Raw genomic sequence first — 25,736 nt, 5'->3', positions numbered from 1 at the left:
TTCCCTGGGCAGAGCGGTACCCTGAAGACAGCCCTGCTGGACTACATCAAACGCTGTCGCCCGGGAGACAGTGAGAAGCACAACATGATTGCTCTGTGCTTCAGCATGTGCCGGGAGATTGGGGAGAACCACGAGGCAGCTGCCTGCATCCAACTGAAATTGATCGAGTCTCAGCCCTGGGGTGAGAAAGGTCACAGCAGTGCCCTCAGGCCAGTGCTGCCAGCCAGGAGAGGTTTTTGGGACTAAGAAGGGGATTAATACCCACTTCAGCTATTAACTGCCACTCAGTGGGGCCCCAGCTGGGCAGACAAGAGACGGAAGGGGATTTGGAAGGCATTTGCCCCTCTTGTAGCCCATGCACCCGGGGTGACATCCATCCGGAAGCAATGTGTACACTGAGGCTGGGCGAGCCTGCCTTGATGCTTCTGAGAACTAGATGAACCCTGCTCCAAAGTGTGTGCTTCTGGTCCAGTAGCCTTTAGCTGAGTAAGACATGCCTGCCTCCTAGCGAATGTGAGCTGGATGTTTCTAGTCCAGCCCACCATCACTGAGTGGGATGGGAGCAGCCAGCCTCCGGAGTCAGACACACCCCACAGGTTTCCCCTTCTCTCCCGCAGAGGACCGCCTCAAGGACGGGCACCACCTGAAGCAGCTGCTGCTGAAAGCCCTGACTCTGATGCTGGATGCAGCAGAGAGTTATGCCAAGGTAACAGTGGAGTCTCATTCCAGAACGGCCTTAGAGCTTGGTGTCTGCAGTAGGAATTATCTCCCTGGGCTCTTCCAAGTGAAAGGAGACGGAGCCTTGGGCCAACGGGGGGCAGAAGGGGTGAGTTCAGTTGCTGGAAGGTTCCCAGGGGACATGCCAACATGTCCCCTGTGCCTCCCTCTACCCTTGTCTCTCAGGACTCCTGTGTGCGACAGGCCCTGCACTGTCACCGGCTCACCAAGTTGATAACACTGCAGATTCACTTTCTGAACACTGGCCAGAACACAATGCTCATCAACCTGGGCCGCCACAGGCTGATGGACTGCATCATTGCTCTACCTCGGTTCTACCAGGTAAGCAAGGAAGGAAACTCTAGAAGTCCGCTTTGTTGCCAGCACCCCTTCCTGCCACCCCTCTCCTGGGGCCCACAGGTTGAGTCACTTGCCTGGAATGTCAGAACTAGAGACAGAATCAGGGTAATTCTAAGCTTTTACTTTTAGCTGTCCGATACACCAAATTGCTTTTCATGGCAGGATTTGTTAGCATATTGTTTGGACAGAGGTTGGAGCTTGCGGTTAGGCCAGCAGGAAGGCAGACAACCTTTGGAGAAACATTCCTGCTAATGGGTTGAGTATCTCTTAGCCGCCCCACTGTTTCTAGGATGGTACACCTGGGTTAGCATAGGGAGTCAGGGCTGCTGGGAGGCTGGCTTTAGCACTTAGGTTACCAGGGAATCAGCCCCTTCCCTGTTCCTTACACAGTTGAGTTAGTGGGAAAAATACCATTTCTCAGTAGTTTTACTAACTCATTGTGAAGATTAAAAATACCGCAGGAAAGGGGCGCCTGGGTGGCGCAGTCGGTTAAGCGTCCGACTTCAGCCAGGTCACGATCTCGCGGTCCGGGAGTTCGAGCCCCGCGTCGGGCTCTGGGCTGATGGCTCAGAGCCTGGAGCCTGTTTCCGATTCTGTGTCTCCCTCTCTCTCTGCCCCTCCCCCATTCATGCTCTGTCTTTCTCTGTCCCAAAAATAAATAAACGTTGAAAAAAAAAATTTTTTTAAAAAAAGAAAAAAATACCACAGGAAAATGGGGTTTAAGGGAAGAGAAATGTCAAACACCACACTTCCCACTGCTAATGCTAATAGTCTTTCCGCATGTTGGTGATGGTCACATTCACCATGAATGTAACAGTAGGAAGTTGTTTTTTAGAACCCCTTGCCTTCAATTTTATATCAGATAGGGTTCTAATGGTATCCTTCTTCCCCTCCATCCTTTTATAAGGCTTCTATTGTGGCTGAGGCCTATGACTTTGTTCCTGATTGGGCTGAAATTCTATACCAACAAGTGATTGTTAAAGGAGACTTTAATTACTTGGAAGAATTTAAGCAGCAAAGGTTATTAAGATCTAGTGTATTTGAAGAGATTTCAAAAAAGTAAGTATTAAAATGACTCTGCTTTGAGATAAGGCATGGGTTAAGAATTCTATGGCTAAATAGAACATGTCTGTAGCTGCCTCTCTGAGATGGCAAACAGATGTCAAGAATCCCCAGGGGCACCTGGGTGGCTCAGCCGGTTGAGCATCAGAACTTTTGCTTTCGGCTCAGGTCATGATCTTGCAGTTCGTGAGGTAGAGCCCTGCGTCAGACTCTGCACTGACAGCGCAGAGGCTGCGTGTGATTCTCTCTTCCCCTCAAAATAAGTCAACTTAAAAGATCTCTTGCTTCTGGATGTTTTTTTAACAAACGTATGCAAATAGATGAATGAGAACAGTTTACTTACAGCACGCTGAATTTAAAATGGGAGGACAGCTGTTCAGCTTGTCCAAGGTGCCAAACACTCTAAACCTCAGAGGCCTCCTTTGGAGTACTGAACTTACTGCAATTCAAGTGAATATTAAGATAACATTTTTAATGAAATAATTTCATGTTTATCCAGGACCCCTAATACCATAGATAGAATTTCTCAGATTCCAGCATCGTCTATGTAAGTAGCCGTGTCAGAGTAGACAGCTCTCGCTCAAGATATAGTATCTTAACCTGTACATTCTTCTATTTCTTTTCTAGATACAAACAACATCAGCCTACTGACACAGCTGTGAAAAACCTGAAGAAGTTACTCACTTATTGTGAAGATGTCTACTTGTATTACAAACTTGCATATGAACACAAATTTTATGACATTGTAAATATGCTTCTGAAGGACCCTCAAACTGGCTGCTGTCTAAAGGACATGCTAGCAGGTTAGGTGGATGCAGATGATAGGAGGGTGGTTACTGCCATGATGTCATAGATGCCTGTTTTCTTGTACTGAAGTGAGGTACTGACAGATGTTTGTTCAGAATAATGCGGTGGGGGTATGTGTTGTCAAGTTGTAAAACCCCAGGACTGACCATAACCAGTCCTCTGTGAATAGTGGGTAAATGAGAGAATTTTCACGAGGAAATTCTTACTTAAAAGTGATTGTTCATCTATACCACTTCAGATAGTATAGTATTGGTATAAAGATCAAAAGCTCCATCTTCCTGAAGATGGCTTCTATTTAGATATGCAATATTGATTAAAGAATATCTGTGCCTGCAGATTCCAGTTTCAAAGGAATTTAATATTATTTACACAGTTAAGGAACAGATGATACATTTCCATTTGTTAGAAACTGATCTCTATAATAAAATAGATTTTAAATTCATTGTATGTCATCATTACTGCCAAGGAAATCTTAGCCCTTGTCTGCCCTAAAACAATATTTACTGTAATTATTGCTGTGTAGTCATTGCTTTCTGTTAATTCCTCCAATCATTTAGATGGTTCTTACACTTAGTAGTCTACAGAGCTTTGATTGAGGTTCCTATTTCCTATTTAAGAGAAACTTAAAACATGTTTTGTTGTCCCTACTTTTGATTCTCTGACAGTTTCAAAAAGACTCCAACCACAAATTTGGTTAAATTGCTTAAAATATATAATAAAGAGGATCACCCAATCTATGCTTTTACAGCGGTAACCTGAGTAATAAGCTCAATTACTCCAAATAAATAAGCTCTTCTCCATACTGAGTTAGGCCTTACTATCTAAACAAGCAAATAATTTGCCCAAATGAGAGGAAGGCAGCCCTATACCTTTGTCGCTCTAGAGTGACACTAATCAAGCCTGGCACATCATTTTTGTCTTAAAGCTGTTAACTGCTCATCAGGCATTATTAATAGCTTTGTAAGTATACAGAGAACTCTAGTCCCAAGAGCTGTTGTTCTATACTCTCCAAAAATATCTCTTGGGAGTTAACACAAAATTTAAGTCCTCACAATAGTGATTTTATTAAATTAGTTGCTTTATAAAACATTGCAGATGTCATAATTGTTAACATAACAATTTACCAAACTGTAGTCAACTGGTGCAGTTTGCTGAGCATGTTTTATAAAGGAAAGGAAATGCCAAAACCCTGTTAAAGTTGTTCCATTGCAGCCCAGGAGAACAAAGGAAGATTGTTCAGACACTTAAATCAGGGAAATGAAACAGGTAAAGAGCTTCCCTCCCCCGTCTGAAGCACTCCGTCAGCAGAACAGTCTGATAAATAGAAACTAGACAGTCTATGCATTCAAGAGATTCCACAACTTGTAATGCAACACAATAATGGAGGTCTACCTTCTTCAGCTTCAAAGTTGGAGGGTTTTGGTCATTTGATTTTTAAGTATCAAGCTAGTGCTTTTCAGCCGTTGTATCTTCACTCTGAGATAAGCAGTCTTCTTCACAATGTATTTTTAATATCCTCACGCTCAATTTTAAGACAAAGCAATTTTAATACTAGGTGCACACGGCATGCCCTTGCTGCAAACTGCTTTTCTTGACAAGTTATGAAGTAGTTCAAGGAGGTATGGTTAAGGCTGTATTACTGAATGGTGCTGGTAAATACTACACAATTTTTGTCATGTTGCAACCTTTGTTTCCAATTCAGTGACTGCTGCTATGGAATCAGAGAGCAACAATGACAACATTATTATGCTTGTTTTTTTTAAACTATGATTTAGTAGCAACTGAGGTTCCCAATTTTAACCCCTTGGCAGCAAGATCCAAGTTCCCTCATTCGCACATTAGCACCTAAGTGTCAAGGGGTTAAATAACCAGCACAAAAGATACTGCACTTCTGATTGTAGCATTTGGCAGAACTGAAAGGAAAGGAAGTTGTGCTACATGTTGAAGGGATTGTGGGCAACAGAAAGAAGACACCAGGAGAAGATAAAATGTCACATGAAGTCTTCATAGTCTTGTACATATCCTCCATCATAACCACCATAATCTGCCAGATCGTCTTTCATGGTGGCCTTTAATCCCCCTCCAGGAACCACGCCTTTCTTCTTCTTTTTGGCTTTGCTTTGCTAAAGACAAAAGAGAGTTAATTCATGAGACTGTCCACTGTGGGCACCTTTTTCTGGCACAGAAACCCTCCTCACAGAGACACTAAAGCCTCTGGCAACAAAAAAACTTTAGGGGAGATCTCAGACCTAACCCAAAGCAATTTCTGTTCCAAAAGAAAACTCTAACCATGTCTGTGAACAAAAGGACAGTAATGGCACTCAGGCTCCAGCTCTCTTCCAATTTAAATTTTAGTTCAGGCTCCCAGTACACTGAGAATATTATGCCTACACCCCCATCCTAATGTGATAGGCATCTCCCTTGCATGTTTGCCCTTACCTTTTCTTGCTTTTGTTTTTCACTGCAAAGCACAGTCAATGAATTGGTAATCTTTTTCAAGTCATCAATTTCCACTAAAAAAAAAAGAAAAAGGAATTACCACCTCTACTTTGTCCATCATTAGCTTCAGTAACTTTAAAAAGGCTATGAATTTGTCCTGTTAAACATAAGATGGTAAAGAATCACGATTCAGTCTATGGCTAGGCTCACAAATCAGAACTATTTAACGTAAAATAGAAAACTCAGCAACAAAAATTTTATAATGGCCTGAAATAACCAAGACACCATTGTTCAAAAAGAAACCCGAAGTGTCTTTAGAGCTCATACTGTCCCCTACCATACCTCCTTAATCTAAACATGTGAGGGGGCAAAAAAATAAACACACGGAGGATCACCATGCCTTTCCACAACACATCCTCGATGCACACTGAGGAGTGGCTGAATGAACATGGAACAACCATTCTTAAAACTACAAATTACAACTCCCCACCCTTTAGGGTCTCTATTTTCTACCACTTCTACCACAGGAACCAGAATGAAAACAGGTTATCTCAGAAATCTCAGTATCCTACTAGGAGACAAGTCTGATTAGTGGACAACACATTCTTTGATCCTTATAAAAATACCAAGCTGAAACACAGCAGTTTTTAGCTACCAAAAAAGAGTTTCAGTTTTGGTTAGAGAGCACCTTCAAAAAGAAGAAAAAAAGTATATGTAAATAAAATACCAACTATGGGTATATCACTAATCAAATTCAGAACACCCAAATGAGTAATGATTTCTCAAGGAAATCCCAATTGAAAGTTTATCGTGTAGAATTTCTTTTTCTCGATCTTAAAAACAGCAGTGCTAGCAAAAACAGTCCCTTCCACATTAGTGCCACACCACCCCTGGTTTTTACTCCCACACACCCTGTCTCTGAAATGTATGACTCCTTTCAGGGCATGGCACCACACCCACAGACCCAGAATATAGGTACCTGTTCTGTTGAGCAACTTAAACCTATAGTCACAGGCTTCCTTGTTTGTAAAATGAACACTTACTATGGTTGCACTCAGCTCTAAAATTCCGTATGGTGAGAGACAGTTTTCCCCAAAAGATACTTCCTCGTCCATTTAAGATATAATTAGATAAGGGGAGCCAACAGCTCAGAGCCTGCATCGGATTCTGTGTCTCCCTCTCTCTCTGCCCGAACCCTGCTTGCACTCTCGGTCTCAAAATAAATGTTAAAAAAAAAATTTTTTTTTAAAGATATAATTAGATAAAAGAATAAGCTAGTGTTTTATCAGCTTTGTATCAGCAAAGTCCAGATGTCCCTTTGGGAAACCATTTTAAAAACATTAAGAAGAAAGCCTCAAAAAACAAAACCACTCAAACTCACTGGGTATTTGCAGAACATTCCCAAGGTGACTTCTGAAAAGGCAATCCTAAATCTATTATAGCATCCCAAAAAAAGTCAACCTCCATCCTCCTATGATGGGCTGTTACTAAAATCCACCTACAGAAGTAGAGATTAGAATTACTTACGTGAAATACACACATCTCGAACTAAGGCTTCCAAAAAACTGGCATAATATAGTGACTTTTCATATTGTGTAATTTTATCTTTTAGTAACTTTCCAAACTCTGTGAAGTCATCTCTTGAAGATGGGTTCATAGCATCTATTCCATAAACTGTATTATTAACACCTGCAGGAGAAGAGGGAGCACTAAAAATATCAGAAAGATTTTTTTTAGGTTTATAAACCAATTCGGTATCTGAACAACGCTGTTATTTCATGCTAAAGCAGAGTTTCTTAACCTGGGTCCACTGGAGTTCTTGGACAGAATTCAGCAAGTCTGCAAATTTGGATCAAAGATTACAACTTTATTTTCATTAACCTCTAATTTAGCATTTCCTTCCATTTTGATTACAGGCAATAAATCACAGTGGTTATAACTAGCAAAAACCTGTTACTAGTAAAGATCAGATATTTTCATATCACATTACAGTTGTAGTTCTCTTAAAATATTGTTTCAGTCATCATTACTTTCAAATTACATTACTTATTAGATAGACCTGCCACTAGATCTTATTTACTGCATTAATGAAACACATTATTACTGTATCTCGTCTTTTTAACATTATACCTATTTCAATATAACAGACTTACTTAGTAAGTAAAATTCTATGAATTTTATTTTCTGCATTTAAAAAATCATATTAAGAGGAAACCTGTAGTTTTCACCACAGCACCAAAAGCGTCCCTGGCACAAAAAGGATGTTTTTAAAGTTTATGTCTAAGAATAGCCTGCAGCAGGGGAGGGCCTGGGTGGATCAGCTGAGCGGCTGACTCTTGCTTTTGGATCAGGTCATGATCCCACTGTCATGGGATCAAGCCCTACGTCGGGCTCCATGCTGAGCATGGAACCTGCTTGGGATTCTCTCTCTCTGCCCCTCTTCCCCTGTTCCTTTCTCAAAATAAATAAACTTAAAAAAAAAAAAAAATAGGCCACAGTAAAATGGGGAGAGAAGGAAAAAGCAAACAAAACAAAAACCCAGATGGCTCCTGTCAAAGTATGCAGCTGACTCCAGAAGCTAAGAGGGGTAAGCCATGTATTAAAATCCCAACAGAGGGGCACCTGGGTGGCTCAGTTGGTTAAGCATCTGACTTCGACTCAGGTCATGATCTCACAGTTTGTGGGTACAAGCCCTGCCATCAGGCTAGGCTCCATGCTGACAGCTCAGAGCCTGAAGCCAGCTTTGGATCCTGTGTCTCCCTCCTTCTCTGCCCTTCCCCCATTCATGCTCTGTCTCTCTCTCAAAAGTAAATAAACATTTAAAAAAATTAAAAAAAAAATCCCAACAGAAAGAATCTGGCCTAAAAGGATTCTAGGCTAAGAGACAGTACACTTTGTATCTTCCTCAATAGCAAACTGAGTTAACAGTATCATTGATTTAGTATTTTAGTATGAGAAATACAACATTAAAACCCTATTAAGTAAATGATGGCTGTATGAATCCATGTTTTTGCTTTGCAATCCACAGTTGTCCCATTTTAGAATTTTTAATTAGCATGTAAACTCTTTTCTTTAATAAACACTTGGCTGGCTGTTACCATGCTATGAAGACACCGGATAATGGCTGCGTGCCCTCTGCAGGTTAAGATCTGCCAAGCACACGCCAGTGCACAGGAGCACCCAAAGTAACTCCTCAGGTTGCCAGCAACTCCTGGAGTGAGAAAATCACATCTCCCACAGAAAGGACAATGATCACTTGTCAGCCTTCCTTAAAGAACAGGAAGGATGGGGATACAACTAGCTATAGGTTTCAAAGCTCTTTAACTCTTTCAACATAATCTACTCTGAAAAGTACACAATAGGTAATGACAACAATGAGCTTAATTAAACAAAGGGAGAACTTTTAACTATTTCTTTGGCCATGTTTCTTACTTTCCCCTTCATGTCATGTCACTCTCCCCCTAGAACACTCTGAACTTCCATACATACAGGATCCTGAATATGTTTTTTATCTCATGTACCACTCACAACTGTAGCATGGCACACAGAAATGGAAGCCCTCTAAAGACTGGGTATGGCGAGGGCCAAGAAGGGTCACAGAAAGGAATGATCCTGAGCAGAGGCACAGCTGAAGGTGAATGCCCCACAAGGACATTCTTATCCAGATTTAAGACAATAGGACAGCCCTATAGTCAGTTCAATATTTAAACCTCAAAGCTACAGACCTCACATTTCATCCAAATTTCATCCAGCTGATGTATTTAAAGGAGCAGGAAACTTTATTTGAAAAGGTCCAATGATTTATCTTAATAACCTTTTATGTGATACTCGGAACATAATCATTAAAAAATCTGAAAATGTATTTCACTCTGCCTTAAGCAATGAAACCTCAAATATAAAGTAAAAACTACTTTCTAATATCTAAGTTAGCCAGTATTGTTATGCCAAAAATGGAGATGTTTTCTAAACTTTCATAACTAGTAAGACTTCCACCGCATGCACTTGGAACTTCAATACTTCACTGCAATCACCCCCTCCCTGCACCTTACCAAAAGTTTCTTTTGCTAATTCAAGGTCTGACTCTTCCTGTAATTTCTTTAGCCGCAGTTTATCTGCTAATTGTTCTTCTGGTGTTAGCACTTTAGGTTCTTCAGGTTCTTCTAACTAAAATGAGACAGAAAGAAAATTTTAAAACGGCTGGGATTATGAATGACCAGTACATTTTTGAATTGTGTGAACTTTTTTTAATAAACACAAAATTATAAATAATAGCAAATACTTATAAAGTGTTTATTTCAGGCATCCTTCTAAACACCTCAGATGTTCTTATCCTGATTTTACACAAAAAAATTTGAGGCACAGAGAGGTTAAGCAACCTGTCCATGGTAACAGAAGGTTAACACAGCTGCTAATGTGAGAGAGCTGAGTTAAGAACCCAAGAAGACGGAGTTTATTTCCACAGCCTTTTTAAAAAATAGGGAATTGAGATTGTAGACAAGGGAAAAATCACACTCACATTCTGCTGCTAAAGACTGTATATTGATTGAAACAACCTTTCTAGGGCAACTTGGTAATGTGCATCAAGTCTTAAAATAACTTTTATATGCTTTATGTGGACTCAATTCCACTTCTAGGTATTTATCTTAAGAAACCAAAGATGCACACTAACATTTAGCCACAAGGATGTCCATTGGAGTATTACTTATAATTTCCAATAAATTTAGAGATAACCCAAATGTTCAACAAAAGAATAAATAAAACATGGCACAGCCATATGACAATACAGATGGCCCTTGAATAAAACAGGTCTGAAAAGCATGGGTCCACTTATTCAGACTTTTTCTGGTATTTACAGTACAGCAAATGCATTTTTCTCTTCATGATTTTCTTAACATTTTCTTTTCTCTAGTTTACTTTACTGGAAGAATATGATATATAATACACACAACTACAAAATTATGTGTTGACTGTGTTAGCAGTAAGGTTTCCAGTCAATAGTAGGCTATTAATAGTTAAGTTTGGGGGAAGTCAAAAGTTGTATGTAGCTTTTTGACTGTGCAGGGGTCAGCACCCCTAGCCCTCACATTGTTCAAAGGCCAACTGTACTATGCAAACATAAAAAAAATGTTTTGGGGGCACACAGGTGGCTCAGTCAGTTGAGCATCCAACTCTTATTGATTTCCATCCAGGTCATGGTCCCCCAGGGTCATGGGATGGGGCCCCACATCAGGCTACATGCTGAGTGAGGAGCCTGCTTAATATTCTCTCTCTCTTCCTCTGCCCATCCCCCACTTGTGCACACACACGTTCTAATTTAAAAAAAAAAAAAATTGGGGGCGCCTGGGTGGCTCAGTCCGACTTTGGCTCAGGTCATGATCTCACAGTTTGTGAGTTCGAGCCCTGCATTGGGCTCTGTGCTGACAGCTTGGAGCCTGGAGCCTGCTTCGGATTCTGTGTCTCATTCTCTCTGCCCGTCCCCCAGGTATGCTCTGTCTCTGTCTCTCAAAAATAAATAAAAATGTAAAACAAAACAAAACAAATCACCAAAAAACGTTTTCCTCTTGGGGCACCTGTGTGGCTCAGTAGGTTAAGCATCCCACTCCAGCTCAGGTCATGATTTCACAGTTCATGAGGTCAAGCCCCATGTCGGGCTCTATGCTGACAGCTCAGAGCCTGGAACCTGCTTCAGATTCTGTGTCTCCCTCTCTCTCTGCCCCTCCCCTACTCATGCTCCATTTCTGTCTTTCAAAAGTAAATAAACAATAAAAAAATTTAAAAAAAGTTTTCCTCTTATTTACATTTTTATATTATTATTATAAAAGTAACACATTATCATTGTTAACAAATTTTAAAGGCACACAACAGAAGTTGTCAGTTATTTTCCAGTTCTACTTCTCTGACAGTCAACAGTTTAGTGAATATCATTTCTTTATACTGTGATACTTCCTACAACAAATGTATCACTTTTACTATGAAGGAGAATCTATGACAGTATTCATTAAAGTGGGGAAAAAAGTAAAGGGAACTTGTGCTATTCATAGTTAACTATGTCTATGCAGCTTGCAGATTCTGACTCACAAGTCCACTTCTGAAATACATCATATTTTGTTTCTCATGGAGAGGATAAAATGAGAAATGTCATTATGCCAAGTTAGGAAATCTCAGAATACTTTCTAGAAAGAAAAAAGGAAATATCTTGACTTAACTGTCTTTGTAGACCTGGACATTATTAAGTACTTCCTGCATCAAAACTGAACTCATCTTAACTCAATATTTTACTTAAGACAAACTGAGCACACTCTAATAAGGTTTCTTTATGTTGGATATAAATACCAAGACACAACAAAGGAAGTACAAATTCTAACTTCAATGACCAAGAAAGATCTAACCAACATGGCTTCTTAGACTGAGGTCTAAGTTTCTATTGCTTGTTCTGATCATAGAAACACACATGTAAATATTTTTGATATGCAAGTATAAATTATTTTAAAAGTATCTAAAATGTCCCTGACTGGGGAAACACACTCTGATACATTGTTGGCAAATGCAAACTGGTACAACCCCATACAGAGGGCAATTTGAGAACCTTGGCAAGACTACAAATGTAATTTGCCCTCTGACCCATCAATCTCTCATTTGACAATCTATCCTACAAATATGACTATACCCATTAAAAATGACACACAGATACGGCTATTCATGGAAGCACTGTTAGTTCAAGTACAGGAATGGGGAAAAAAGATCCAGCTGCCCATGACTAGAAGACTGGTGAAATAAAATATGGTACATATTTGTAGCAACAGAATACCATACAGCTACAAAAAACAAAAAATAAAAAAGAATAAACCAAAAACTAGTGAAAATGCTTTCTTATAGGGGGTGACAGGGAACAGGATGGAGAGGACAGGACAGGAATGGATGTTTGAGACTTTTCTGAGTGTACCATTTTTGTATGGTTTTGCCTTCTGAACATTATTTCATGTTTAAAAAATAAAGTTACATAAAAAATAAAACTTTACAAATGGAAATGGTAACAAATGACTCTAAAATGTGTATCAAAAGACATACTGACACAAAATAATACAAATGACTTTAGAACCCAGAACATAATTATACATCCTTAGAGGACATATTCTCAATGCAAAAAGAATTGCAAAGAAATCCTACAAACATTGTTAGTATTACTGGTATTGTAGAAAAGCAAATAAACAATTATGTTAACGTTATTAGAATCCATGAACTAACGCTGACATACACAACACATATACTCATGCATTTATTTCTTTCCTAGCTTCACCTATAAAAATGGGTCTAGAAGGCAAGGCCACCTCAATAATGCTGAGTACTACTAGCAACTAGATTTGGCTTCTAAACATCATTTCCACTAAAAACCTCAGGGAAGTAGCACATTCCAGGCTTAAAGAAGAGAGTTTACCAGGTGAGCCCGGCACTTATTGTGCCAGAAAGCAAAGTTTTCAAAGACTAATAGGGTTCTGTCAAAAGGATGAACATTAGAACAACTGAAAGGGTTTCCTACTGGCCAAAGTTGGGAAAATTTGAGCATCAAAAGAATAATTACTGTATCTGAGTAAAATTTATAAAAACCTGTACATGTACAAATTTACTCAAAAGAAAAAAACCCACAACCCCCTCATTTTTCAACCCTTTGAAGTTACTATTACACTCCCTCCTTACTCTGGAAACTAGTGATTACAAGAAAACAATTAAGCTTTTACTCTGCTTTTCTAACACAAACCATATCAAAGTAATCAAACAGCAAAGCAAGTAGAAGAGGAGGAAGAAAAGCCAGCCAGTAACAAATGGAAGAGAAGTCACTGGATGAGAAAAATCACCATTCTGCAATCCCTAATAAAATAATTAGGCAACAATCATTACTAACACTAAACTAATGGGTGGGAGCTTGATGTGAAATTGGATTACTTACAAGAATATGTAATTTTATAATAGAAGGATCAGACTGTTACCACCTTAACCCAGTCATCAATTTTAGCATCACTAATAATAGGACAGATATTACGTGACTCTTGATGTGATATGATGCAATATGAAGCACACAGCATGACCTCTAAACTATTCCAATTAAAAATGTTTAATCTGAATCCAATCAAACTTTTAGACTTACTGGCCAAGTTACAGGAAATTGCAACTGTAAGTAATCAGACAAATCAAAAAGGTGGGATATTCTACACGACAAATGGGCTCCTCCGTTCAATAAGTGAATGTCATTTTACTTTTTTTTTCAAGTTTATTTGAGAGACAGCACACATGCATGTGCATAAGCAAGGGAGGGGCAGAGAGAAGAAGAAACAGAACTACAGGCAGGTTCTGAGCTATCAGCCCAGAGCCTGATGCAGGGCTTGAACTCATGAACCATGAGATCAGACCTGAGCCAAGATCAAGAGTTGGATGCTTAACCAATTGAGCCACCCAGGTGCCCTTACTGTCATTTTAAGACAGAGAGAAAGATACTCTAGGAGACTTAGGATATGTTAACAACCTAATGCAATGAATCTAAGGTCCTTGTTTAAACAAACCATATGTAAAAGATATCTTGGGACAATTAGAAATTGGGCACATATAGGGGTACCTGGGTGGCTCAGTTCGTTAAGGGTACGACTCTTAATCTCAGCTCAGGTCACGAACTCACGTTCATGAGATCAAGCCCAACATTAGACTCCACACTGAGCGTGGAGCCTGCTTGAGATTCTGTCTTCCTCTGCCCCTTCCCTGTCTGTGCACTCTCTCTCTCTCTCTCTCAAAAAACAAAATAAAACAAAACAACAAACAAAAAAACCAACCCATATAAACTGAATATTAGATGACATTAAAAAATTACTGTTCATTCTATTAGATACGTAATCATGTGAGAAACAGCTTTGATTTTTCAAAGATGCATACTGAAGTATTTAAAGATAAAATGCACATTTTATTTACTTGATTTTAACAAAAAAAGATGAAGCAAATATGGCAAAATATTAGCAACTGTTAAATTTAGGTGACATACATGATTATTCATTATGATAATTTATCTTTTATTTTGAGGGGCTTTTTTAAATATTTATTTTTGAAAGAGAGAGCATGCGCAAGAGGCAGAGGGGCAAAGAGAGAGGGAGACACAGAATTCAGTTTGGGGATTTACTTCTCTAATAGTGTCCATTTGTAGTCTTTACAAAGCCCGTCAGACTGCTAGGTAATACTTGCTGTCTATTAAGACAATGAAGCATTACTGATGTGAGAATTCTGTATTTCAGGAAATGAGTATTACTTACCCTCTTTTTAATTTCTTCTTGCCTTTTTTTCTGCTGCCGTTCTTTCTCTTTTATTTTCTCTGCTATTTTTTTCTTTTCTGAAATTTTTACTTCTGAAAGAAATGTTTTAATCACAGTTACCTTGAATATTTTCCAGTTTGTGGATGAGACAGACATAACAATAATATACTTCAAAAGACCAAACTTCTCCTAGCTCCAATTTCATATGGTGATTTACTCGTGAATAACAATGGGAAAGTTCTGGGACTCTTCCTTTCTCTTCTCTGATCTGACCCCTAGGACCTAAACATCTCCCTTCATATTTCCCCAGTGCTTTCAGCAGGATTTAGATTATTAAAATATGAGATCACACCCTCCTCTACTGTCTCCTAACAGCAGCACTCAAACAGAAAGTGGCAGGCAGTATCCGATCTGATTATGTTTTGAGGTGAGAGAAGAGATGGGAGGAGAAGAGAATAAAGTGAGAATGGAAGGGTGTTTGGTTTCTCAACACAAAAATTTTCAATTTTGCAAGCATTTTGTCATTTGTCTTAACATAAGTATTACATGCTCACAAGATATAAAACCAAAAATGAAGGAACCCCAGTGGCTCACCTGGTTTTACTTCTGCTTCCTCTTTTTTTTCATCATCATCATCATCCCAGTTATCCTAAAGAAAAGGACTTCTATTAATAATTCTTGCCTGTTTACTTTTCCATGTGCAACTTATCTAACTCCACAGAAAGAAGTATTTCTTTTTTGTACTGCATTAAAATTGTAAATTAATGTTAGGAAAATGCACATCTTCATAATGTTGAGCCACCCTAGCCAAGGAAAAGGGCTGTTTTTCCATTTGTTCAAGTCTATTTCTGTATCTTTCAAGGAATGTTTTAAAGTTTCCCTCTTGGAGATTTTGTGAATTTCTCTTCAAGTTTGTTCCTAAGTATTTCTCTTATGTGTTCCCACTGTAAATTGGAGGGTTTTTTTTTTTCCTTCCCTGTTATGTCCTCTAACTGGTTATTATTTGTGTATACAATTGGTTTTTACATGTTAATTAATTTGTCACTTTCATTGATTCTCTAGGGTTTTCCAGGTGTACTATAATATCATCTGTAAATGAAAATGGCTTTACTTCTTTACCAATTCTTATGCTTCCACAACTGATTTATCTAACTGCACTGGCTAAACCTCTAGTACACTGTGAATAATGGCAGAGATAATGGGCATCATTATTTTGTTTTTTGTTTTTTGTTTTTTGAGAGATAGAGAGCAAGTGGGGGAGGGGCAGAGAGAGAGGGAGACAGAATCCCAAGCAGGCTCCAGTGATGTCAGCACAGAGCCTAATGCAGGGCTTGAACTCACAAAACTTGAGATCATGACCTGAACCAAAACCAAGAGTCAGAAGCTTAACCAACTGAGCCACTCAGGCACCCCTGCCTTGTTGTTCTTAATGGAAATATTTCTAGTGTTTCCCTACAAAGCATATGCACCCCACCACATTTATGCAGTAAAATTTATCAGTCTTTTCTTTTTATTGCCTGTGAATTTCATCAAGTCAGTTTCTTCTAAAACATGAATGCTTTCATTGTTTTTTATTTAGATCTCTAGTCCATATGGAGTTTTTTCTTTTGTGTGGTATGAAGTATGGATCTAACTCTTTTTCTAAATGGTTACCTAATTGTCATAGCATCAGTTATTAAAAAGTATACCTGAGCCCTGTGATTTGCCACATACTAAATTGTCACAGGTACTTGGTCTACTTCTGCTTTCCCACAGGTCTACTGTCTCTTCATGCACCAATACCACACTGCTTTCATTACTTTAATTAATTATAGTATGTTTTTATGTAGGTCAAGGCTGGTTCCCTCTCTTATAGGTTTTCAGGCTTTTTAGTGTTCTCCTGGCCATTCTTGCATGTTTGTTTTTCCATATGAAATTTTATATCAACTTGTCTGTTAACACAACACAAGACAACCAAGCCAAAACTACTTCTCTTAAAGTAATTTGCAGTTGTTTTAAATAAAAAATTAAAAGGACCTTATATTTCTTACTTTCCCAAATGTGAAAGCATCCAACATTCTAGCCAATGGCTCAATTATCGATATACAACACAACCTATACAACACAATTATTGGTATACAACACAACCCTGATTAATGAATTAAATCTATATAATATTTAAGCCCAGTATTTAAGAGCAGTCAAGAGCTGATCAATAGCCTATTGAACCCACTCCCTAACTTGGGTAGGGCACTTTAAGGTTGATCTATACTCTTGTCTTTTCTACACCTAACACAGTCACTGAACTAAATATAAACTGATTATCAAACAATTTTCTAAAGGTTCCAGAGACTTTAGAATGTTTAATAGGGATAGCCATTTGAAGCTGAACCACAGGATTGCAAGAGGCTCTGCTGCTGCTGGAAGATGTAGAGGCTGACTAATGTGCCATAACTATGACACCAAGCTTCTGTTTTATAACAAGACAGCTCATAATGAATCAGTCTAGGTATTTAAACTAACCAAGCCTCGATTTTAATAAAATTCTCTAAGTCCACCAGAGAACTAAAAAATCCTGATTAAGGCTATCATAGGCTCTGCAAGCAGAGTAGAAAGAAATTTGGATAAAAGTAAAATATTTTTATAATCACCTCACCTTGGCAATTTAACTCACAGGTCAAGGTTAACAGACTGAAAACAAACCTGCTAGTTATTATTTGGACATCTAAGATACAAGAGTTAGAAATTAAAAAGCAAATGTTTGTATAATCTGACTGGTTTGCTTAAGTGCTTGTTATCAATACACCACAGTACAAAAGGAACGCTAGAGTTGAAAATAAAAATTAACTACTAGGAGTTTTTTGTTATAGTTTTAATCTTCACATAATATAGAAAGCTGGGTCTGTGAGTGATATCCTGTTTAGGTGGTGCTCCAGACAGGAAGACCATTTGCTTACTTCAAAGGGGTACATATTCACCACTCTCTATTAATAATAGTGATGATGATGATGATGATGATGATGATGATAAAGCATTTACTAAGTGTTTACTTTGCACCAAACACTGTGCAAAGGGCCTTACATGTAGTAACACAGTTAACCCTCACGAAGTCCTGTAAGTAAGATGGTGGTTTCTCCATTTTATAGGTAAGAACATTAGGCCCTCAGACAGCTATCCTAAAATCTCAGTGAAAAGTAATGAATGAACCAAACCAACCAACAAAAACAAAACAAAACAAAACAATGAAGGAACCAGGTTTAAAGTGTCATAGTAAACAACTTCTTACTGGAGTCCTGAAGTATACCACAACTATCTGAGAACTAGGTCCCTCCCCACTAAAATTCATTCTATCAGTTCTGGAATGAGCTCCCCTGGAATTGCAGGAAAGCTCATCAAAGGAAGGGTATGGCACAGAGTGATGTGTCCAGCTACAACTATACCAGTTACCTACCTTAAATTGCCTGTGATGGTTTTCTATTAATTTTAAGAAACAAGTCTAGCAGCCTCTGGTACCAGGAGGCCAAGAGGGGAGAGGTATAGCTAAAAATGAGCAGCTCCATCCCAATACCTCCAACATGGAAAAACAGATACATCAGGAGCATTTCTCAGTTCCCTTTCCCAGTAAAACATCACCCCACCCCCATCCATATCCCTGCGCCCTCAATATCTCATTTATAACAACTCTGTGTACCACCCCTATCCCAGTTCCTGGTTTCCCTAAATCAAAGTATAAATCTTATTCCAGACACTCAAGTTAAACTGTCCCATCAGGGCTGACATAATGAGGCTACCTAGATTCCACCACAGAATGGATTTTAGTAGCAACAGCAGTGGTTCCTATCAACAAGTCCTGGGAACAGCTATGGCACCTGCTCCTGCGTTCATAAAAGGACCATGGAAGGCAAGCTCTGCCTGTCACCCTCACCCCAAAGTGCTTGAAACAAGGCTGCCCTGACTGGGGACAAGCCCCTAAAGAAGGGAGCATAGTGAAATCAACAGAGAGACTTCCAAATAGACGTAATTCCCACAGCATAAGGCCAGGTAGTTTTCCCCAAGAACTAGAGTTTTTGTTTCCTTAGTTATAAAATTTGCCAGCGCCTAAAAAGTAAATGTAAGGTCAAACTCTGCCCAATTTGCTGTAAACACTAGGACTTTGTAAATGCTGACAGTAAGTTCAGATAAAATTTAAAAAACGTTCTTAGAGAAACACCTAAAATTTAACACGTTTAAACAGAGAGTAAGTCTGTAATTTAGTAAGCTCTAAATGGTTATTTGGTTCCAGAGAATACTTATCAATAACCAAGTAAATTCCTTACCCAATTTTTGGTAGCTAATAGATCTTCCAACTGTAATATTCAATTAAAAAATTTTTTTCTGATGTTTATTTATTCTTGAAGGAGAGACAGAGACAGAGCATGAGCAGGGGAGGGGCAGAGAAAGAGGGAGACACAGATTCCGAAGCAGGCCCCAGGCTCTGAGCTGTCAGCACGGAGCCTGACATGGGGCTTGAACTCACGAGCCAGGAGATCATGACCAGAGCTGAAGTTGGACACCCAACTGGCTGAGCCACCCAGGCTGCTCTCCTAAAATGGCTAGCTACCTTCCTTAGAACAGAGGCAGTTTAGGGGCACCTGGGTGGCTTGATCAGTTAAGCGTCCAACTTCGTCTCAGGTCATGATCTCATGGTTTGTGGATTCGAGCCCCACATCCGGCACAGGGCTGACAGCTCAGAGCCTGAAGCCTGCTTTGGAATCTGTCTCCCTCCCTTTCTGCCCCTCCCCCACCTGTGCTCTGTCTCTCTCTCAAAAATAAACATTAAAAAAAATTAAAAGAAAAAAAAAAGAACAGAGGCAGTTTATAAATCTCTTGCTAATCTACACTCTTCTACAGATACACACCCAACATCATTTGAGCCTTTGCTCTGAAAGAGATGGCTGCTTTTCAAGTTTAAAACCTACTTCCCAATTGAACATGACTGAGAACTGAAAACAAAATTTTTAAACCCTGCTTTTAAACATTTCTAATAATACAGCCAGTAGTTGGCTGATCTGTCATTTTTACAATGCACAACTACAGAATGTCACATGCAATCAGAGAACACATTTAGGGCTGAAAATGCTTTCCAACTTAAGCAAGATGTATTTATAGATCATCAAACAGAAGTAGCTTCAAAGGAGCAGTAAAATTCTTCTGCCCCATAGCAAGAGTCCATTAATTAACATATACTCTTTTACTTCCCTTTAAGTAATTTGGTTTAGATAAATAACCTTTTGCAGAAAAAGAGTCTTTTACTGATGTTCTGTAAGCTGTACTGACGTGCTCTAAGAGGCTTCAGAACTGTGTAATAGGCTTCTGGCAAGTCTAGACTTCCCAGCAAAGTTCAGTTCTTAAAAGAAGCCTAAATGTTCTTCCATCATCTCAAAACTATGCTGGTTTCTGGAAGCTAAGGTACCTGCCTCTAAAGTCTACTTCATTTAATTCAATTCATTAAGTTTTTAACATCCTACTATGTATTATGGCTGAGCACTCCGTTGAATTCCATCTCAATGCCTACCAGTTTCACATGTGGAACTATTATTAATCAATCCTACTTCAAATGCCTGGCTAAAGCAATATCAAGACAATGAACACTAAACAAATGGCTAATTTATTTTCAGTCATCCAGCATGACAAACACATTTTCAACACCAAACATGCTTCCTAACTGAGGTGCCTGGGTGACTCAGTTGGTTAAGCGTTACACTTCGGCTCAGGTCATGATCTCATGGTTTGTGGGTTCGAGCCCCGCACTGGGCTCTGTGCTGACAGCACAGAGCCTGTTTTGGATCCTCTGTCTCCCTCTCTCTCTCAAAAATAAACGTTAAAAAAAACCAAACAAACAAACAAAACACTTCCTAACTAAAAACTTACTAGTTTATAAAAACTGCCAGGGTAGTTTGATATAATTGAGATTTCCTCAAAATGATGATATAATTGAGATTTTCCTCAAAATAATCTGGTTAGGGGAGAATAGTTAAGTGGAGATACAGAAGAAATAAGATTGCTCATGGATTTATTTAAATTTCTCTTTAGTTCTGTTTATGTTTGGAAATTTTCATGATAAGTTACACACTTCAAGATACCCATTTCCTGGCAAAATGCCCACCTTCTGAGTATTTCCCAAAAATCTCCTCTTCTTCAGAAATGCTATTTCTAATGCTTGAAAAATGTCCTTACTCTGGTAGGTTTAAGCTATTAAGCAGGATACGATCCTAACAGATAGTTGAATGGGTAGGATGAGTCAGGCAGTTTTCAACTAAGTTCATTCTTGGATCTTTTAAAAAGAATTGTATGATAACATTATATGTGCAAATGCCAGAGATGCTTGCACACAGCCAGTTTTCTCAAAACAATTCTATACAACTTGAATAAATCCGGCTTTTAATCTATTCTATTGAAATACTAGGAGGCTAGTAAAGTAAAAGTTGTATTGTCCCTGCTTGCAGGGGATATGCACTCATTGCCTTAACACAACCTACACATCACTCCAGCAATGGGGAAGGAGCCAAGTGACATATGCCAAGTGAACACTTCCTCCCTACCTCTGCATAACATCAGGATAGCAAGAAAGGTAAAATAAAGCCATCCCGTGACATGAGACTATTTTCCTAGTTCTCATCTTTTGTTTTCTTTTTTTTTTTTTTAAGATTTTATTTTTAAGTAATCTCTATACCCAACAGTTGACTCAAATTTACAACCCAGAGATCAAGAGTCTCATGCTCTACTGACTGAGCCAAGCAGGCACACCTAGTTCTCTTGTTTTTAATTGGGAAGAAGCACAGCTTCTCTCCTCATGATTGACAATTCTATAGTTTCTCCTAAATCCATTTCTGTCACTGCCAGACAACTAAGTCAAGGACAGCAAAATGCTATAATGTCTACTGAAGAACAGTAAACTACTGAAGCAAATTACTGCAACAAAGACCTCAGTTTTCCTTTCATTTCTCAGGATATTACAAATGACACTAAATCTATATTTTTAAAAGTTAAACACTAGATGACAACACAAAGCGAAGAACTTACTCTTTCTACATCTTACCTTTGAAGACTTAAAAAAATGCATATATTATACTATTTAAAGGCTATGATTATTTGATCTTGTGAAAACTAAGCTTTGTTTTCATATATTTACAAAAGGATTATGTATTAAAACATCAAAATTCAGAAATTTGGTACTACTCATTACCATCCAAAGTGACAAAATTCAACTCTAGACTGGTAAACTGAACAAGCAAAAACTTGCTTGTTAATCATTCCATTCAAAACACCAAATTCACAGTAAAGAGCCATCGTGGAGGGTCCCCTGGAGCTCAGGAAATCACAAAATGTGGCACAAAATAAACCCAGATACTGGATCTAAACAGGGTATTTCCCACAAGCCAGAAAAATTAAGGCAACATCCTGAAGTAAGAGAGTATTAACGTTTGCGTGCCTCCCAAGTGCTAGGCAACTCTGCCTAATGCTAGACATATTAGATCATTTAAAATGCAAAACAACCCCCTGAAGTTATCTCCAGTAAGGACAATTTAGATTGGGGAACTAAAAGGAAATAGTAAAAAAACTTGTGGGGCGCCTGGGTGGCGCAGTCGGTTAAGCGCCCGACTTCAGCCAGGTCATGATCTCGCGGACCGTGGGTTCGAGCCCCGCGTTGGGCTCAGAGCCTGGAGCCTGTTTCAGATTCGGTGTCTCCCTCTCTCTCTGCCCCTCCCCCGTTCATGCGCTCGCTCGCTCGCTCTCTCTCTCTCTCTCTCTCTCTCTCTCTCTCTCTGTCCCAAAAATAAATAAAAAGCATTGAAAAAAAAAACTTGTTAATGACCACAAATATAGAAAATGTCAAGGCAATAATATACACCTAGGTCTGTCTGATTCTAAAGCAGAGGAATCAAATTACTCCATGAATAACATACCTTGGGAATCTTGAAGAAATTCAATAGAAATAAACCAACATTTCAAGTGAGAAATAAAATGGACAAGTTCAGCTTTTTTCTCCAAGATCAACTTCAATGTTTATGTAAAAGAAATAAGATATTTGCATAAAAGAAAAATTCTGCACTAAAAGAGTGACTGGACAAGATGACCTTTATGGTCCCTTACAACCTGTAAATCTCCAAAATTAGTTCCAAGTGGTAAGAATTATATTTATCAGGAATGACACCATTTAGATCCAATAATCACAGGCAGGTTACTTCATGGCATTAGTCCAGACTACTCCCTTCAAGCTTCATTTTCTGGTACTTCTTTCCTGATTTCTCTCTCTTCTCATTTGCTGAATTATTCCCAATAGTCAGAACAGATGTCCTAACTGCTGCATCCAGTAAGCACAGAAAAAGTGAAAGGACAAATGTGAACTAAATGCTCAAAATAGAAAATCTGTTACAATGTAGTAAGGTAACTAATATCTTGCAATGAGAATGATACACAATCCATTCCCATGTCTATACAACAAGTAAATGAAGCATCTAAGTATATGCACAATAGCACTACTCATTTATTAACCCCAATGTGTGCAAAGCTCACATTATTTCTGGACCTCAAGCTGTTCAATAAAGTAGATATCCACCTCATCAGACTCAGGAGAAAAAAAAAAAAATCCAAACATAAGTAGTATTAAGTTCATAGTGATACCTAGCTTAAATTTTTTCAGCTCAAGCAGAAGGACTTAACAGAACTCCCAAGATGTGTTGAAGGGTATAAGTCAGGAAAGTAAAACACTAAGTGAATCAAAACCAAGAGAAACCATCTTCTCAATTCATACAAAACTGCACAAATGTAAAAAGATTTTGAGAGTTCTGTTAGAAAGAATCTTAACATTCTGGGCTTGAGATGTTTGTTAACTACCAAAAACAAACAAAAAAAATGAATGCACTAGTCATAATGTCATCTGAACCAATATGAGTCCCCAGGAGTTTTCAACAACAAACGACAAGGGTAAATCTAGTTCAGATCAACAAGGCATAGGAAAAAAACACTGGCCCCCTCCTCTATTCTAACCAATATTTTCTTAGGCGTCGTTCGTATGCGAATAAATAACTCACTCCGTCAACTCTCCGTTTTCCCAGGACTACCTAGGTTTCTGACAACTTAACTGCTGGCTATCTCAGTACTCGGTTAATATTTTTACAACAGGGTGGGGAGAGGGTAGTCTAAAGTTATTTTGTAAACTTTACTGTTTCTACTTGTCTTGGGGGGGGGAGGCTAAAATTAAAGCACAATATTTCATTCATCAAACTGCTCTAACCAACTCTACAAATGGGCCTTCAGAAACAAAAATGAGTTACTGCCCCTAGGGATACCTGAGCTCAAACAGGCAGGTGGTTGTAAGACTTTCCATATGGGATAAACCATTGGGCTCAATGCCCAACTTCCCAGATCATTCTGGCGAGTGGCTCCAGACCGCGAAGTCTGCACGTGGGCCGGGCCCGGCCGCTGCTGTCACCTCCCGTAGCCAATTGGTGGGTGGGATCCTGGCCGGGACGAAGACCCTTAAAGAAGGGTTGGGGCCGGGGCCGCCACCGCCCTCGCCAAGGAAATCCAAAAGGCCACGCTGCTCGACTCCGGCCCAAATGGCCGGCGAGCGTAGGGGAGGAGGGCACCGGGGGGCCCTACGCTCGCGTCTGGACCCGTAGACCGCAGGCTCGGGCGGCGCCCCTGGGCCCAGAGTCCACCAGCTCGCCCCTCGGCGGGCATCCCCGCCCGAGACAGCGCCAGTTCGCTCCCGCGCGGCCCGGAGTACCGGCCCGCACCCACCTTGACGTCCTCGTCTTCGTCCTCGCCTTCCCAGCGGTCCCCGCCGGCGGTGCCGCCGCCCCCCACCTTCCGCACCGGGTCTTCCACGGAGAACGTGTCAGCGTCTACGGAAGAGAGCGAGCCGCGTTAGTGCCCGATTCAGCTTGGGGCCAGCGCCGGCCCAGCCCCTGTCCCTCGTAACTTCCCCTCACCCCAGGAGTCAGAGTCCCCCGCTGCTGCCGCCGCCATCTCGAACCGGGTGTGAACGTGTGTGAGGGGAGAGCTAGCGAGGAGTTAGCGCGGCGGAGGTGAGTCACTGACTTTGCTCTCGTTGGCCGGCGCGGGGCAGGCTGGGACCGTGGCTGACTCTGCGCCGGGGCCCAGGCCCCGCCTCTTCTGGCGGCGGCGGCAGCGGCGACGCGCGCGCGGGCGAGAAGGGGGCGTGGAATGCGGCCGACAGCGCGGGAGTCGGCGGGAGAGTGAGACTGAGTGTTCCTTACCCCACAGCGTGGAGGTAGTGGTCCTGGAGGTAGTGGGGCGGGGAGAGAGGAAGCGCACAGGAGACGGCTGCCCCAGCGTGGGTCCCGGCGAGGAAACATACGTGCAAGGAAGTTAGAAGGGCGCCTTCCTTGGCGCTTGGTGCTCGCCTGTGGTTGCTACCCTTTCCCTGACAACTGCAGCCCCGCCCCGACCGGCCGGGTGCGCCCTCCCTGTCTTCAGTGTGGCCACCGCCCGGAGCTGTTGGCGGATACCAAGGAGACCCCCAAGCTTTCCAAGCCGCGCCCGCCAGTGGGGGCGGCGGACCCGCGGCCCCGACCCCCGGAGGAGGCGTCGCGCGCTGGACGAGGGGAGATTGCTCTGGACGCCGGCGTGGACCGGGCGCCCGGGAAGGAGCAAGTGGACAGGGCCGCATTCTTGGCAGCCTTCTCAGCCAAGGTACTCGAATTCAGCTCCTGGCGCGTTTGCCTTGAGTTATTCACGAAGGGATCAAAGAGAGCCCCAGAACTCGAGGATTGTCCCTTCCTGTGAGCCCCTTGAGGCCAGCCAGTACATGATTCTTTCGTAGAATAATTTCGGAAGTCGGTCTGCGCTAGGCCTTGTCCTCTCTAGCCTTGTCCTCAAGGAGCGCACAATCAAGTAGCAAAGATAGACATGTAAACAAAATTTCGACACAGTGTGATGACTGCAACAAAAAGAAGCATTATGAGGTTAAATGTAAAAAGGTAAATTTAACGGCGGAGGCGGGGGGCGGGAGGATGCATGAAAGGCTTCCTGGGGTACGTTCTGCAGAACCTGGAGTTTGAAAGACCAAGTGAA

At 40.5% G+C, this 25,736-nt stretch overlaps 2 protein-coding genes across 2 annotated transcripts in view; one reads left to right on the top strand and one right to left on the bottom strand.

Annotated features, from left to right (window-relative positions):
* The window catches only part of SPG11 (SPG11 vesicle trafficking associated, spatacsin), an 88,478-nt gene extending 85,090 nt beyond the window's left edge, over nucleotides 1-3,388 (top strand). Inside the window, exons 36-40 of the mRNA XM_040492550.1 lie at nucleotides 13-181; nucleotides 618-706; nucleotides 904-1,059; nucleotides 1,985-2,136; nucleotides 2,767-3,388. Coding sequence (XP_040348484.1) covers nucleotides 13-181; nucleotides 618-706; nucleotides 904-1,059; nucleotides 1,985-2,136; nucleotides 2,767-2,947 — 747 coding nt within the window. The 3' untranslated portion in view covers nucleotides 2,948-3,388. The remainder of the gene's footprint in view (nucleotides 1-12; nucleotides 182-617; nucleotides 707-903; nucleotides 1,060-1,984; nucleotides 2,137-2,766) is intronic.
* A 597-nt stretch (nucleotides 3,389-3,985) lies between these two features.
* On the bottom strand, nucleotides 3,986-24,781 carry EIF3J (eukaryotic translation initiation factor 3 subunit J). Its single transcript, XM_040492551.1, has 8 exons — nucleotides 24,632-24,781; nucleotides 24,441-24,544; nucleotides 15,270-15,324; nucleotides 14,676-14,767; nucleotides 9,435-9,549; nucleotides 6,913-7,074; nucleotides 5,386-5,459; nucleotides 3,986-5,069 (listed from the first exon to the last, which is right to left on the bottom strand). Exons 1-8 carry the CDS (start codon nucleotides 24,666-24,668, stop codon nucleotides 4,938-4,940), a joined length of 771 nt encoding a protein of 256 aa, XP_040348485.1. The 5' UTR covers nucleotides 24,669-24,781; the 3' UTR covers nucleotides 3,986-4,937.
* Nucleotides 24,782-25,736: the final 955 nt, after the last annotated feature.

This window comes from Herpailurus yagouaroundi, unplaced genomic scaffold (genome assembly GCF_014898765.1).
Source record: "Herpailurus yagouaroundi ecotype Mexico unplaced genomic scaffold, PumYag 184, whole genome shotgun sequence".
In the NCBI taxonomy this organism is placed as follows: Eukaryota; Metazoa; Chordata; class Mammalia; order Carnivora; family Felidae; genus Herpailurus; species Herpailurus yagouaroundi.
The sequence above is the reverse complement of the archived record's forward strand: the minus strand, read 5'-3'. Positions and strand labels throughout refer to the sequence as shown.

What these genes read in the sequence shown, in the direction of transcription:
- EIF3J (XM_040492551.1), bottom strand. Translation starts at nt 24,668, where the DNA reads ATGGCGGCGGCAGCAGCGGGGGACTCTGACTCCTGGG. An exon ending in GGAAGCAGAAGTAAAACCAG is followed by an intron (nt 14,768 to 15,269) that starts GTGAGCCACTGG and finishes CATTTCTTTCAG; the next exon opens with AAGTAAAAATTTCAGAAAAG. An exon ending in TCGAGATGTGTGTATTTCAC is followed by an intron (nt 5,460 to 6,912) that starts GTAAGTAATTCT and finishes TTTTTTTTTTAG; the next exon opens with TGGAAATTGATGACTTGAAA.